This window comes from Solanum dulcamara, chromosome 1 (assembly GCF_947179165.1).
Source record: "Solanum dulcamara chromosome 1, daSolDulc1.2, whole genome shotgun sequence".
Classification (NCBI taxonomy): Eukaryota; Viridiplantae; Streptophyta; class Magnoliopsida; order Solanales; family Solanaceae; genus Solanum; species Solanum dulcamara.
This window is the reverse complement of record NC_077237.1, coordinates 16,585,297-16,602,784: the sequence shown is the minus strand read 5'-3', so window position 1 is coordinate 16,602,784 and position 17,488 is coordinate 16,585,297. Positions and strand designations below refer to the sequence as shown.

The window sequence follows — 17,488 nt, the reverse complement described above, 5'->3', positions numbered from 1 at the left end:
GTAATAGAGTAAAAAGACATAGATAATACACCATAATTTGCACATCAAAAACTACATAACATCATCACAACCTTTTAGGTAGCCACGAAACATAGCATCTTACTCATAAAGGTCAAAAAAAAGGAATGAGGTGCAACGCAATGTAATGCAAATGTCATACGGAGTGATGCATGTCTGTCCTAATTATACACTCGTTGCATAGCATCATAGGACAGGGAACATATCAGTCCATGCACCTACTTGGGTGTAGGGCCCGTTCCCTTAATAGTATCAACCATAACAATGTTTGGAACAAATGCAAATAGATATATACATATGCATAATGAGAGGATGATAACTTCCACTTTATTTTTCAATCACAAATAATTGTGGCACATCACATATTATCAAATCAACGAATCATCTTATTTCCAGAAGATTATTACTGATATCCGGACAGCATTTGATACCAGGTAGAATAATACAAATTCACCATTCTCCATTCCTCTTAAACACACAAACAAGGCATACAAGGTTCAACACACTTTAAAAAGAGTGAAAGAGGTCTACTTTCCTTAAAAATAGAATAAAATCAACTTGGCACTTGAGTCTTCCCTTTACGATAATCCTCTGAATCCACAAAATCTAATCAAATAAATAATCCCCATAAGAAATTATGAACATCGATACCCATAATGATGATTTTAGAAATCGAGTCCAAATCGATCCAAAAAGTCAATCTCAAAGGGCTATGGGTAAACCTGAAATTTTTATATAAAATCATGATACCCAATGAATTTGAAATTCCCAAGTGAAATCAAATTGTAAAATGAATTAAAAGTATTCTTGAAACAACAACTTACTTAAAACACCATTTTCATGAAAAAACCCTCAAAGCTTGAGTTCAAAATTAATGATTTGATGTTGAAATCATGAAGGGATGAAGGGGTAATGGAGGGTTGGGCTTAAAATCACTTACCCAAATATTTTATCTTGATAAACCTCTTTGAAATCGCTTCCCAAGAGTTCTCAGAGTTCAAAAATGAAAAATGGGAAAGAAATCTCGATTTTGGAAAAATTCATTAACTTTCGGGTATGTTGCTCTCCGCAAATGAGGCCACTACTCTGCAAACACGGAGGCTAATCTCCAGGACCAGTGGCCCCGACCACGCGAACGCAAGGGTCAATCGTTCCAACCCTTTGTAAACGCGGCCAGTGTTTCACGAATGCGGAGGCCAAGCAACTCCACCCTTTGCAGACACAATAAATGTCACACGAACGTGAAGAGGAAGACTAGACAACAATAACAAAAACAAAACAAGACTCAAAATTTTACCGAAAGGTCCCTCGAAATCCATCTGAAATCCCATGCACCCAAACCAAATATGCTACCCAACTAAATTCGAATTTTCGGATTCAATGGAAATATCAAAATACAGATTCGAGGTTTTCTTGATCCGACAATCGTTGAAGTCAAAATAAACTAACCTTCACCCAAAAGGACCAAGACACCCTCGAAACCTCTAAAAATTGACCCAACACCAATCACCTCTTGAATCTAATGAAATTGTCGAAAATCCAATGTGAGTGCCCGAACTCCGAACATTGACTAAAGTCAACTCTTAGCCTAAATTCAATTAAACTTCCAACTCAAGGACTCAAATCCACATAAAGAATTAAAACTGAAAACGATAATTATTCTAGATCAAATTCTACATTTTAGAGCTGATGGAACTAATAGAATTCCATTTCAAGACTCGTAGCTTCTGATATTAACTAAAACCACTTATATCAACTTAAGAGTCTTCAAACTCTAAAACTTTCAAAAATCACAACTTTTCGATTTGATTATAAAACCAATCTCATAAATTGATCAAACATGACTCGGGGCAATTATCGAGAGAGCAAAATGGTAAATTTCTAAAAATGACCTTCAGGGTCATTAGAAAATTAGATTAAAATTAAAATTTGATATTCAAAAACTATACAAAAATTACTATAAGTTATAATTTTTCTAATATCAATATGATAAAAATATATTTTAAAATATTGTTCAAAATTGATATTGTTTGACTCTAGAAAAACAAAATTATGACAAGTGAAAAGAAACAAAGTGAGTAGTTCTTCTTATTGATTGTTTTTGCAATTGATTTCAAACATGATCGCCTTTTTATGACAACTGTTAAATTTATGTACTTATATTTTGTGATTGATAGGCAAAGTGAGGGGGCTAGGTAGGCTCAACGAGTTTATTTGGACCCTCCTTGGCGAAAATACACTATTTATACATAGTTTAAAATTATATTTTATGTATATATAGTAGATGTTGAATTCTATTAGTGAAAATTTTGAAGCTCAATAATAAAATTACCACACAAGCAAACCTGACCATGAAACATACAGATCAAGCTGGTAAGTGTGGCTTCTAATATAAGAGAATATATTAGTAGAATTTTATAAATAAAAATTGTAGGTGCCAATCTAAATGAGTCAAAGTAGATGTGCGTTCAAAATTATTTATGAAATATTAATACACTGCTACAATACATGTGCTTATTTTTTAAATAAAAATTTTGGAGATATTTTAAACAATAATATATCATTATTTACCTTCTCATAAAAAAAAAGTAAAAACATTTTATTCTGAATTAAAGAGCTTGTGCAGGTAAAATGTCTAATGTGTGAATAAGTTTGTAATAAATAATGGAAAATAGGTAACTTTTTCTTCATAAACTATACAGTAATCATATCGAGATAGCTAACTATTTAACCTTAAGAAATAATCTTGTTTAAACAAAAGAATATGGATAAATAATTTTTTAAAGAAAAGATATGTTGTTCTCGATATTGACTTGTCAGGCGATTGGAACGAATTCTTCGTGGAAAAAAAACTAAAATAATTTGCATTTTTGCTGAATGCACCGTCACTTTATATCAAAATGTTGTATAATCTTCAATCTTGATGTATTTCGAATACTTGAAGCCCTACAAATATTTTTTATAAAAAAAATTGTGTGTCAATAGTGTTTGAGCTATCCAGTGAGGGAAAGGGTGAACATTGGTCTATCATTACCAATAAATATATCTAATTGCATTCTACATGAAAAAAGCTAGAATTTTATTAGCCTCCCTCTTGCAATAGACTTTTTAAAATTGTCAGGTATTAATTAATCAGTGATTCCTTTCATTTTCACATATTTAAATTATTGTTACATCAATGTGAACTATTCTTTTAATGCAAATATGAAAAATTATGTTGCAATAATTTATTATGAATTAATGAATGGTACTATTTGAAAATTTCAAGATCAAACTTAAGGACATAATATCCTAAATTTGAATTGAAAAACTAATATCCATGACAATGTCATGATTTTTTGAATTGGAAACTGAAATTTAGGATGATGATGTTCTAAATTTTGAACTGGAAAATCAAAACTTAGAATAGTAAAATTCACAATGTTAACCTTCATTAAATTTTTCAACTCATAAATCACATTTAGAAGTTTTGAAGTGAAAAAACAAAACTTAGGGATACAATTCCGTGAAGTTTGAATTGAAAAATTGAACTTCTCTGAAATTTTAAAGTGAAAAATAAACATGAGGATATATAGAATTATGAAATTTTGCACATGCAAAAGTGTACTTCAAAACAATTTGACTTCAAGCTTGAAAATCAGACAGACAAATAGTTGTTTGGAATTTTAATTACGACTAACACTAAATAATTTATCAATGCCAGCTAAAATCTAAATAACAGTTTAGAAATGGCATCCTGGTGCCATTTACGCAAAAAAACTATCCACTTTAAAATGTAAATGTTGGGCACCTATCTAGTTTTAAAATAAAATAAATAAAAATTGTAATGAAAGTTTTGAATTAAAAGTATTTGAATTTAAAATATTAGACTTATATATATATATATATATATATATATATATATATATATCAGCTAAGAAAATTATTAATTTGATATATTTATAATTGATATTAAGTTAGCCAAAATTTTTCTAAAATTGTGTTGTGTGTGTGCGGGGGCCATAGATATTTAGTAACATTAAGCTCAAATCATCAAATCAATATTAATCCTAACAAAAAAAAAAATAAACCCAACCCTAAGAATGACAATAATACTGAAATATTTTGTCTTTAGTTTTACATTGGTTTAGACATTTAAAATACATAACATAATTTTAATTTTTTGTTAATGTTTAATTATGTAATTAATACTTATTAGACTTATTTTAGCATGATTTAGTACTTTTAAATTATGATTATTTTCATTATGACTTATTAATTTATTTTATGCGATTTCATTCTTACTTTTTGTTGAATATTTTGGTGTCATCACTCATCTCATATTTTGTGTTATTTTTTTAAGAGGCACCTTAGATAGTTATATTTTGGTAGGACTAAAGAAATATTTGGAGCACAAGTTAATTATAAGTTTGTATAAATACTTTAGCCAAAAAAATCAAAAATCCAAAAAACCCAAAAACACCCGAGATTGAAAACCCCAAATTTTATTAGTGTGATTTGATTTATAAATTTTAAATATTCGACACAAATAATTTAATTTGACATTTGAAAAATCCGAACCAACCCTATACACTTCTAATGACATGTCAAAAAAAGATTATTCAAAGTCAAACTAGAATAGTAGAAAAAATGTATAGAGACGGAGAGCGAGGGTGGGAAGATAATATTTTTGAAATAATTTTGACAATATAATGAAATATTGAGATAACCCACATATTAGTGTCCATAAATTTGAAATTGAAGATATGTGAACATTTGAATAGATTTTAAAAAATTACAGTAAACAAAATAAGTTTATTTAATTTATATTATCAAAAAACTCTCTGATTATATTAAGTCAAGTGATAAACCAATAAAAATTAATATTAGTGATCTAATAACTTAAAATAGTGAACAATATAACAAAGAAAGATATGAAATTTGGCTTGCATGATTTGTTGTTTATATCATATAACCTTTGGTTATGAAGGGATATTTCATTGAGGAACAATATAATAATTAAACTTTTTGTAAAGTAATATGATTTAACATGCTCATACAAAACAATAAAATGATTAGAAATAATATTTTTAATATTATCTGCACATCGCTTAAATACGGATATTGGTGCACTTCTATTATCATACCAAATCCAACTACAAAGTAATCTTCCAAATCAGCCCATAGTCAACTGCAACTAGTTTGGGATAAAAAAAGAGAAACAAAAAACTCTTTTAATTAGTTTGGAATAAAAAAAGAGAAACAAAAAACTCTTAACTAGTTTGGGATAGAGAGATGTAGTTGGTTGACGGACTAATTCAAGGTGAAAATGAATTCCTCAAAAATGACCAAGTAATATCTACTGATGAGGTCCTCTCATGAGATGCTAATGGATTTTGTATCATGTTGTTTGTGTTCTGTTTGCCCAGGAATGAACCTTTGTTTTCATCTGCTGTGGATGCGTTTTTGCTTGGCATCAGAGATATGAAACATGAGCTGCATTATCAGATTCAGATCATGATTAATACGCGCACCAAGGATTCAAAACTACGCTGCACTCTCAAATTCAAATCATAATTAAAATGCATTGAGAAATATAAAAGCAAACCATTGGATATATCTAGATAGTCACCTTAGTTCCAACGTAAAACGTAATAAGCATGCCGCCAAGAGTAGGTAGTCCTGAAAAAAGGGAAAATTTCATCATTCTAGCATTATATGAATGTCCAGAGAAAAATTATAAACCATAGAGTACCTTCTTTCTGGAGAAATTTAGAGAGCAACCAATTGATTCCCGATGATCCAATGACAAAACCAACAAGATTGGCAACCTTATACAAGAAAAAAAAAACAATTTTATTAAGAAATGAATCTAACATCTTCGGCCTCAAGTGTTTCTAATTGTATTCAGTAACACGCAGTCCAATGGAATTGCAAAAAACAGGTGTCGCGTTCAGCTGCTTTATTCTCCCACAATGGAATGGTCAATCTGAGTTTGGATTCTCTCATCCCACTTCCCATAAGGCGACATGCATCTTTGTTGCAAAGCATTCCATACTACAGCTGAATGCACTTAATGCACAATAATCTTATGATCATACACAGGCACGAGACAAAAAGTGAATTAACAATATCTTCAGCTATTCAATTAATTGTACGCAGCAAAATCCAAAAAGTTGCTCTCTCCTCTTTCTTTTATTTAGTCTATTTTGAATTATCCATTGAAAACTTTATCATTCTGAAGCACCAGTAGTGCTTCTTCTGTTTTTTTCTTTCTGTCGTGCATCAAGTTGATCTTCGTTTAGTACTTCAGAAACCTTAATTTACTACTCCTTAACTTAGTTAAATACATAATACAATGATAGGATAACTTCAGTATGATCATGCATAAGGATAAGCAATCCATTATTTTTTTTCGCTCCTGAAATATTAGCAGCATACCATGAGACAAGTGATGGTGACGGCCCCGGCAACAGCACTAAGTTCACAGTACAGAAACTTGCCAACAGAACTTTCCACCTAGTGAGTAAATTAGGTCAGTAACATGACACAACAATGAAAGTAATTTATTTGTTGGGAAAAACTATTCAGCTAACTGTATAAAAGAACAGGAGTTGAATTAACACTAAAATGGAAGTACCTTCAAAGTATTTGTAGTTGACTTTACAATCATTTCTGGTATAAAGAATATGCAGGTCAACCATGCCCAAGAAAGAAGTTTCCTGAAGCCAATGACCAAGAAGTAGCCAAATAAAAACAAAGTTTGATACAATAGTACAAGTGGAGGCTGATGAAATTCAGGAGCAATACCACTCCAGATCATGCCATACAGCAACAAATGTGAAGATAACCCACACATTTAGCAGCTTCGTCTGAGTACCCCCAAGAGGAATATACATATATCTAAATGTAGAGACATCACACAAAATTTTGGGGTCAGTGCAAGATCACACAGATAAAGCTAGATGAGATTGAGAAAGCACCTAACAAGCCATTTATTAAACGACGCATGCCAGTTTCTCCAGAAACTTTCCAAGTTGTAGCAATTATTTATACATCTAGGCATATTCTCAGGGGCCTCAATACCATTGATCTACAAACAAACACATATTAATATGCTAAGAAACCCAAACAAAGAAAGCATCATCCTCCAAAATGAAAGAGAAACAAAAGGAGCATAAGCTGCAGAAAGTAATAAAAGTAATGGAGAGAGCACAATTTCAACAAAATTACCAGTGACCAGAAGCGAAAGTAGCGCCAAAGCAGAAAAAACTTGAGCCACATGAAGTTCAATACCTGCTTTGTCATGAAGATTATTACATCAATCATACATCTATGGTCTGGAAACCAGCGATCCGAAAGATCATCTTATATAGAGGAGAAAGCAATAAATGGCAAAGAGTGGCAGGCATTTTAATGACATAACATAAAAGATGTGTGAGATGGGTGGTGTCTGAATTTCAGAGGCTCATTGAGCAGATAACACTTATTCAAACAAATGTTGGCAAAACGTTGAAAATACAAGATCTGCACTGTAAAAGTCAATGAAGCACCACAGCACAAATTGAAGTTCTACATATCATGAGCGAGAGGATCTGAGGAAGTCTATTCTTTCATAGTATTACCTCTCAATAGAGACTTTTTTACTGACTACCAGAGGGAACTGTCACTAACTTTTCCATATGGACGTGAAACAATTTTAAGTAGGTGTTTTCATTTACGTTATTCTCATGAATATAAACAGAATAAGCACTTACTAAGGCAGTCGAATACTTAAGTAGCTCAAAATTTTACTGACTTTTTTACTGACTACCAGAGGGAACTGTCACTAACTTTTCCATATGGACGTGAAACAATTTTAAGTAGGTGTTTTCATTTACGTTATTCTCTATGAATATAAACAGAATAAGCACTTACTAAGGCAGTCGAATACTTAAGTAGCTCAAAATTCTAAATACAACACTTACTCCATACCCGATGATGAAGATGTCCAAAGGAGATAAATATTTCCATGTGCCACTGCAAATTTACAGAAAAAACAGTCACCCAGCAAAAAAAAAAGAATAACATTATAGCTTAGTTTAAAGCAATCAGAGTGGTCTGAATTTCATAACCTCACCTAATGGCAAACGCATTATAGTAAAAGAAATGTGTCATTGATTCCATAAGCATCAGGCTAAAAATCCAACGAAGTCCATACCAAACCACTTTTTTCAATGAGTGCGTCTTCTGGGGAGTGTCAAGCTGCAATGACAAGACATCAAGCAACAATGAGATTTGTGGACAATGGTCTTCTTTACAAAAAAAAAAAAAAGAAGGTTATAGTGCTGGAGCAAAACAAGTGGCTGATTCAAAATTTTACTCAACATTGCACCGGGGCAAGCAGGTATTGGACAAATATCACACAGACAGTAAGAAATAAGAAGAGATTCAAGATTTAGCAGAAAAGAGCATGACTGTAATCACAATATGTCAACAGTTCTTTTCAGTCCATCTTCTGCTATATCTCGCTGATGAGAACTACCAATGACCCTTAATATAGAGGAGAATGAAGACGATGCAGTCAACATCATTTTTGCACGTATTGTTAACACCGTAGCAGAGAATCTTCAGCACAAGTATAAGGACATAAACCAGGAAAAAATAGAACTACAGAATCATGATTACCTGTGAAGCAAATGCATTGAAGCTAACAATTGGTCCAGCAATATATAGAGGTGCATAAATCAGGTAACACAAGTATATAGTGAAAGAGAATTTATCATCCTCAAAACTTCTCTCCTGCAAAAGGGGGAGGGGGAACGTAAGAAGATGGCTCCATAAGAAGTTTGTAGAGATGTTACCAAGAATTTGAATCACCAACTAACCTGCAATAGCTGGTAGCATGTTCTACCTGAAGAACAATCATTGCAACGTTGGATGTGCTTCTGCAATTACCACAACTACTAAATATCACAAGAGATGAAAGAGATCTTTATTTGTTTGGCGATTACTTGCATGAAGTGGTAATCTTGCTATAGAACAATTAAGAGAATGAACTAAACACTGAGAATCAATCACTAGATTCACTACATCTCTTGACATGACTATTGATGAAGAGGTGCTTTTGGAATAAAGATTCTTCAATAAATAATGTCCAGGATGCAGTACTAAAGGAAAGCATGATTCTTTAGCAACAAGGACATAAGAAGTTATAGCATTCTCAGTAGACACCTTAGCATCTTTGTATTGTCAAGTGGTTCCTGGATTAAAGTTTCTCAGATCAGCAATTACTAGTATTACTAGCAATAAGTTCGGACATCTGAGTTCTTTAAAGGATACATGCCAAGCATACAGTAGGTTTGTGGTGTCTTTATTACTTATTAGAGTGTAATATAAGTTGGAGAAGGATTCATATGATGGTTCCGTAAAGTACATTCCACCAAAGAAAACAACTTCCTTTCTATCTTATAGAGTGTCCAAGCAAAGTACCAAAAAGAAATCCCAACTCCCAAATGCATCTAGAAAGATAAACTGAAAGATGTTCCGAGAACAAAATACAACCAGCTAAATGGACAAGGTACTACCATACATTTTTGTACATATGAATTAGCCAGAGATTGACTCCCATCTTAATGATTAATGAGATCTACCTATTTATCTTTACCATTTAGAGGTATGAAAGGCATTGCCAATGGTCTAAATCTCGCATCATGATGGTAAGAACAACTTTTCATTTATGAAAATCAACAAATGCTGGCCCATGAAAGAATGCCTTTGATAAGAGAAGTGTCTCGGAATAAAAGGTTGGTTTCAAGTACTAGTGAATTTAGCCAAAGTGGAGACGATCTATAAGGTTGTTACCAAAAAGATGCCTCTAAAATAGTTCAGATGGCAAACTAACCTCTTTGTCAAACCAATTCGAGTAATATGCCCAATGGTAGTCATATCCGAAGCTAATCATTCGCAGGATAACTGAAAAAGATAGATATTGGTTAAAGAGTCTAGGACATTCACTTGCTTTGTTCTCATGGTTGCAGTTGTAAGCAACAGGTAAAAAGTCCTAGTGTTTAGTAGAAGAAAACAAACTTAAACGTGTTTCCTCTAAAAAATCAGCTTTCAGTATATGGACATATGATCAACATCAACTTTGCTTCAGAAGAATGAGCATTCAAAGCACCTTGGTTTCTAAAATAAAGGATACTGAGATCCATCCTTTGGTAATTAACTTGGCAAAAATCTTAAAATTCTGCCGAAGCAACAAAAAAATCCACTTTGGCAGGCAATGAGATGTTGAACCACTAGCTCTAATGTGGGTCAGGGTCCTATGGAAGGAGAAGAATAGGAGAGGTTTATGATGGTGTAGATATTTATTTTGTTCATATGAGGTATAGTTTTTAGTTTCTTTTTAGTGCACCCACAAGGTCCCGGGACGGTAACATTAGCTAGGCAATCAAGGCAGGTCGAACAAAGTCAGTCCTAGGGTGAAGTTCATCAGATGGAAAAATGGATTGAGCTTTCCCACTTTGTATTGAAGATTGGATGTACTTCGTAGAGAACCATAGGTTACTGTAGGTTCTCTCTCTCTTTTGGTACATAACTTGTATGTGACAATTCCTCTTCTTAATAAATACTTTATCATTATATTTCTGTGACATAAAGTTGTAACCAAGAGAATTGTGTAGCACAGATACTTCTAAAATGTTGTTTATCCATGTAAAAGATGATGATGACTGATAATGTGTTCAACAGACCATAACTAAGTTGTACTTTTTTCATTATTTTACTCTCAAATTTGTCTCTAAGCATGACATACATTAGTGACCTAGTATTTCCTTTTTGGGCTCTAGTTAGTGACCTAAATTGATCAAGATCTGACTTTTTGTCTATGTTGCTCGGACTTCCCGAACATGCAACCACACCCGTGTTGGATTCTCAAAAATAAACATGCACACGTTGACATTTTTGGAAAGTCTCAGCAACTTTACTTTTTGGCGTACCCATGAGGGTTATATGTGTATAGATGATTGGGTGTTTTTTGTGTGTGTGGACTGTGGATAACCATAGTTTGGTGTAGGTTACTCTACTTTTTTAATACGCGATTTGTATATGGAGTTTCCCCATCATTAATTTCTCTTTACTCCAACAAAAAAAATAAAAAAATAAGATCCTGACTCTTTATAATGTTTAAACACAACAACAACAACAACAACAACAACAACCCAGTGAAATCCCACACGTGGGGTCTGGGGAGGGTAAAGTGTACGCAGACCTGACTCCTACCAAAGTAGGACGGCTGTTTCCGAAAGACCCTCGGCTAATGTTTAAACACAAGTGGATCTAAATATTGATATAGTTACCTTTTTAATGAATTTGTACTTTTGACCTTTTTTCCAATAACCAAGAGATCCCCGATGTCCTGTGGGCCATGGTTCATAACTTGGTGGATTATGGGATCGCCCCTCTACTCTTCTCCACTTAAATATCAAGTTTTGTTTTATGACAGGGTTTGAACCCATGATGTACGCGCCCACGTATCACACGCTGTGCTCTTACCACTAGATCAATGCCCTGGGGGAATGAATTTTTACTTCTACTAAAACAAGATAGGATTCATTCACAAAAGCTTCTCCTTCCCTTGTACATTTCTTAGTGAATACCATACCAACACATAGATTCCCAAAATTCCACAAAAAGATATCTCTTTTATAAAAATGGGCAATTTTTTTAGTCAACCCGTTGATAGTTTATACTGGAAAGGGAATGAAACTAGTAGATTGGAATAAGACTCAAGGACTCGGCCAAGTTGAATCCCCATTAAGAGACAGATTCTATACCAAAATTGAAGCAGATGTGCCACCTAAAAGTGCCTCGGTAATTGTCCAAATATGCCCAACTTTGCCTACAACACAGACATAGAATCATGAAAACATTTGCTTGAATAACAAACTCTATTAGAATTAGAAAATTTTGTCACAATAGAATGCAACCTACAATTGAGGAAATACAACTTACCCAAAAAGGGAAAATGGATACCCTTCATAAACACGGTTACATATGAGGAATGTAAGATTAAAGATCCAAAGCAGAAAAACAAATTTTGTTCTCCCGCATATCTGCAGATACAGAAGCATGTATATAAGACCAGAATCACAAAATTCTTTGGTTATGGAGAGGACCATTTAGATGCAATGTGAACAATGATGACATACACGATATAGAAAATACATCTGCAAGAATGAATTTTTACCCATTAAAGAGGGAAAGAGACAGGAGCACAAAATAAACCTCTGCATACAGGACTCCAAATAACATAAACATCGTCATCATTGTGAAAACCTTAATTTAGCTTTATATATTTAATATAAAAGTAGTGGCATAACCATCTTACATTTTCCATATCAAGATAAGCTATGATAATTGGCTACCTTTCGTGAAAAGCTAAACCCAATCCAACCAAACAAAGGTAGCCAATTTCCTGATTTTAGAGAGGTTTCCATAATTCTATCTCCCTCTACTAAAATGAGAAATCACCTTCCTAACAATGTTTAGTTTACCTGAAACCGAAGTTAGATAATCTATAGCATATTTTGAAGTCACATAAGGCACACTGATAAGCTTTTGAGCGCTAAGGTTTCCCCAAATTATTTTACAACAACAAATGCAATTCACATTTTCTTTCATCAACCATTTAAATATTCATCTGAATAATTGGCCAAACCAATGCATTTTCACGGCTGGAGCAAGTAATTGTATTACAAATTTATTAAGTGTTGCTGCAATGCCAAGTTCAATACATCATTCAATATCAACATTTCACTTGAGCTCCTTTGTACGTACATAAAATTATACTGTCTCTACGCATATCTCCATCAAATTTATCAGTATATTGTTAAGCTGATCCACTAAAGAGGTATCAGCTAACCTTGACATAGTGAAGCTCTCAAGAAAAAAAAATACTGACATGGCATAACATTCCGGATCATTGAATGCAACAGAACTTCAATTGTCACTTCAATAATTAAATCAAGCGACTGGAGCAGTTAACAACGAGAGCACGGACACCAGGAGAGTAAGAAAATACACAGAACCTTATTACCCCTTAACCTCCTGAATAGTCCTCTTGTTGTATCAATTGTCTGAACTAACAAATTGACCAAACAAGATTTCCTCTGGCGCAACCTAGCCCTCTTTATTTCTTTACGTCCCTCCAGTTTTTTCTTTTTTATCCCCTTAATTGAAGAGGTGGCAAAGTAGCTGGAGGAATTGGATTTTGGAGAAACTATCTAGCATATATACATATTTCTCGCAACAAAGGAAAACATCAGCAGTTAAAGTCCAAATATCTTAGAGCAACTGTGTTTGAAACCAAACATGTCATCAATGATCCGTTCATTCTACAAGTCTTAGATACAATAAAGTATGCCACTCACAATGCGGTGACCATGCCCACAATTAGAATAGAAAAGGTAAGATTGCACACAAGCTACTGTATGATGTTCAAAATTACATGGCATATCCTTACAAAAGGACTGCAAAGGTAAGCAAAAATGAGAACGCAACTAAAAGTTCTATTATACCAACCTTTACTAGGATAAAATTAGCTGAAGCTATAGACAAGATGTATGAGATGCTGCAGCCAAAACCAAGAGTGAGTAAGGAACCAAAGCTCCATAATTGAAAAGCAAATTACTTTCAACTTAAAATAACGAGGGAGAATACCAAGCTCCATGAAGATATGACAAATAAACCAAAGAAATCATCAGCCAAACGACCGACATTCCCTTTGCTTTTAGACCATATTTTCTACATGAAGTAGCTATTAGAGTGAAGATTCCAAACACTAATGTAAGAATCATCAAATTTCCTCGAAAATTTCTCCACTGAGCATCAGATACATCCTAATAACAACCAAATGTTAGCAGATTAACAGAGACAGATTCAATATAAAATGGTATTGAACCAAAAAAAAAAAAAGAAAAGGGTTTCATATAATTGATCATACATTGAGTCGATGAAAGATCCAACCAGATCGAAGTCCATTAAGTTTGGTGTAATGATCTGCAAATATGTTACAAGTTAAAGAAGAACCCTTAAATTACAAATAGACATGGCTATAGAGAGAGAAGAAGAAGAATACCGCGGGAGATTTGAAGAGATCGATGAATAATGAAAAGGTAAAATGAAAGGGCATAGATAATGAGAAGAGTAAGCTCCACCGAGTTTGTCATGACGACTTCACACTCAACAATGGAGATGAACTTGTTTGTTGATAAAGTAGAAAATTCATTCAGACATTTTGACAAACAGTTAACTCGCCACAAAATTCATATCAAATGACCAAATGGCGTTGAAATTATGAAGGACACTCGGATGAATCTGATGAGTATTTGGCTCGAGATAAACTACTTTTAACAAAAACAAAAAAAAGGAAAAACAATTCTTTTTCAGAAATCAAATTAAAAAGCAATTCGAGAAGGGAGAAAAAAAAAGAGAGAGCTATTTTACTTTACTAAAAGAACAAGTGCACTCGTGAAAATTGGCTCGAACTATTTGAAATAGCTTAAATATATTTTTTAATTATTTTTGGAATTAATTATATCTTTGTTGTTATCAAAAAAAATTATAATTATCCTTTCACTTAAGGGTTGATCGTTAAAGTTAATGTGGCAGTGCCACATGAAAAAAAATATTCACATAAACAGTCACGTCAGCCTCTTTAGTTTAGGGATATTTTTGACCCATTTTTTATAATTTTAAATTTTTTTTCTAAATTTCCTGTGCCACCACATACTTTCTCTCTCTACAACCACATCCATTTTTTTTAATTATTAATTATTATTTTTAAAATTTTTCTACATCACCACATTCCCCCAACAACACCCCGTCCCCACCGGCCAATTTCTTTTTAAGTTTTTAATTTTTTTTTCTTAATTTTCTACAAGACCATATACCCACCCCATCACCCAAAAAAAAAAAATTAAAAAAGTTTTAAAAGTTGTTTTTTTGGATTTTTACACCATGACCTCCCCCCCTCCACACACACACCCCGTCATCCCCTCCAAAATTTTAAATTTTTAACCACTCAAATTTTAAATTTTTATAATTTTTTTATAAAAGGTAAATTAAATATGAAATATATTGAATTTTTATTTTTATTTTTTACCCCACGGCCCCTTTCTTCCATGGCCGATACCCCCCACCCCTCCAAAAAAATTAATAAAAAATTTTTATTTTTGATTCTCTATACCCACTTCCTGAAAAAAATGTAAAACTTAAAAAAAAATTATTTTGGGGAGGGTTGAGGGTGGGGAGGAGAGTATGTGGTATTGTAGAAAATTGTAAAAAAAAAATTAAAAAAGTGAAAATCTATTCTTGAAATAGCGGACAAATAAAAGTGAAAATAGATAGTTGTAATTATTATTTTGAAAATAAATTGAATAAAATATTTTAGAGAGCGACCTCCTCATGTTTGCAATGTTAAGCTAAATATATTGGAAACAACATCTCTATCCCCACAAGATAGGTATAAGGTATGTACATTATTCTTTCCAAAATTCACTTATGAAATTATACAGAGTATATTCTTGCTAGGCTTAAGTCATATGCGGCCCCTTAAAGTTGTCCGCACATTTCACTTAGACATCTTAACCTAGTTTTGTACCTATTGAATACCTTATATATTCAAAAGTGATTCTTATTAGATACAAAATGCTGATGTGGCAAAAAAAGTGTATTTCACACTCCTTAAACACGTGAAGCAATTAAAAATAATATTATTTCTTATTTTGTTTAAATTATACACCTAAATTAATAAATAATATTAATAATAATAATAATAATAATAATAATTAATTAATTAAAGAAAAAGAAGGAAGAACGTCTTCTTCCCCATTCCAATATTCCTCGCTGCAAAACTATTCCATCATCCCCTCCACCTCTTTTTCTCACCCTCTCCAATTCTTCTTCTTTTTTTTTTATGTAGATCTAATTAAAGTCTCAAATATTCCGGTGAAGCTCCATTGTTTCCGATGAAAATAATATGAATTGATTATATTTTTTGACAAAAGTTTATTATTTTTTTATAATTGTGATAAATGATTACTAGTAGAAAGAAAATGAACAAAATGGATGAAAGATTTTAATGCTATTAGAATGGAAGGTGAATGAGGGGTTAGCTTAGGTGGACAACAATGGTGTATTGTAGGCGCCGGTGAAAAAGATAGACTCGATGGAGATCGATGGTGACAATAAAGGCATAGCGACCCAGTGGAAAGGGAAACAATGTCAACGGAGAAGAAGAAGAAGGGTGGGTTTGATCGTTCGACGGAGAAGGCACAGCAGAGTGGAGTGGAAACGAAAGTCAGATGGAGAAGAAAAGGATGGGGTGGGGGTGGGTTAATTCAAAGATAAGTTTTTGTTTTCTTAAAACTCTTTTTGGATTATTTAAATAGAGTTTTTTAAAACATAATTTAATAGCCATGTGTCATCATGTCATTGGTCCATTTTTCATGTATGTGCGTTTGAGATGCACGCATGTTTCTCTTTTTCTTAATTATCATTTTGTGTCTAATAAGTATAAATTTGTTAAGATTAAAGTGTTTAATAGGTACAAGGCTAAGTTAAGATGTTTAAGTGAAATATGCGGACAATTTTAAGGGACCGCATATGACTTAAGCCTTCTTGTTATTACCCTAATTGTCATACATGCGTACATACATACATATCCTAACTACATGCTACATACAATCTGACTATCCTATATACTTGAAATATGTGTGACATATATTTACACACACAAGATACACAATACATAAACATGATACACACAGACATACAATTATGTAATGTGTACATAATTAAGTATATGTATAGTGATACATAAAACTTGCAGTAACATATGTCAAACATACATAATATGTATCATTTGTATGTCACATGTATATTATGTGTTGTCACTATTTATATAATGGTACATGTTGACACCTTCTGTCCCTCCTTTCTTTAAATTTACTCTTGAAGCTTTTATTTATATTTTTGGGCCAAACTATTATTTTTAGTTGTTTTTATCTTCTTCTTTTTTGGGGGGATAAAAGTTGTTTTTATCAAGTTTCATGTTAAAAAAATATGTTATATGTATATGTTTCATTCTAATATCATTAGATTGCATAAATTATCATTATATCATTCATCACTTGTGAAGGCATTTTATTACTCTCTTTGCATTTATTCAATCTTATTATTTATAAATAATTATTTTTAAAAAATTCATTAAATATTGATCTAGTACTTTCATGCTCAAGCATTTCATAATGTATACTTATTTTATAATTTGACTCAATATTTACATGTTTTATTTAATCATTTTGTGTCTGTTTATTTAGATAATTATTATAGAATTAATTGAAAATTCATCTCATTGCCAATTAAAACACATGAGAATCCAGTCATTATATTTGCATTATTTGGAGATCTCAGCGTCTATTTTTCAATTTTTTCCTTAATCATTTAA

General features: G+C 32.5%; 1 protein-coding gene across 1 annotated transcript; it reads right to left on the bottom strand.

Annotated features, from left to right (window-relative positions):
- Window positions 1–5,069: 5,069 nt before the first annotated feature.
- On the bottom strand, window positions 5,070–14,401 carry LOC129902709 (membrane-bound O-acyltransferase gup1). Its single transcript, XM_055978082.1, has 19 exons — window positions 14,117–14,401; window positions 13,982–14,037; window positions 13,699–13,877; window positions 13,561–13,609; window positions 11,992–12,092; window positions 11,814–11,878; window positions 9,881–9,951; window positions 8,865–8,924; window positions 8,665–8,778; window positions 8,117–8,241; window positions 7,965–8,016; window positions 7,231–7,293; window positions 6,981–7,090; window positions 6,808–6,900; window positions 6,638–6,719; window positions 6,439–6,516; window positions 5,753–5,828; window positions 5,630–5,679; window positions 5,070–5,493 (listed from the first exon to the last, which is right to left on the bottom strand). The coding sequence occupies exons 1-19, from the start codon at window positions 14,205–14,207 to the stop codon at window positions 5,443–5,445; spliced, it is 1,566 nt and encodes a 521-aa protein (XP_055834057.1). The 5' UTR covers window positions 14,208–14,401; the 3' UTR covers window positions 5,070–5,442.
- Window positions 14,402–17,488: the final 3,087 nt, after the last annotated feature.

What these genes read in the sequence shown, in the direction of transcription:
- LOC129902709 (XM_055978082.1), bottom strand. Translation starts at nt 14,207, where the DNA reads ATGACAAACTCGGTGGAGCTTACTCTTCTCATTATCTATGCCCTTTCA. An exon ending in TATCCATTTTCCCTTTTTGG is followed by an intron (nt 11,879 to 11,991) that starts GTAAGTTGTATT and finishes TCTGTGTTGTAG; the next exon opens with GCAAAGTTGGGCATATTTGG. An exon ending in CGTTTTACGTTGGAACTAAG is followed by an intron (nt 5,494 to 5,629) that starts GTGACTATCTAG and finishes CTGATAATGCAG; the next exon opens with CTCATGTTTCATATCTCTGA.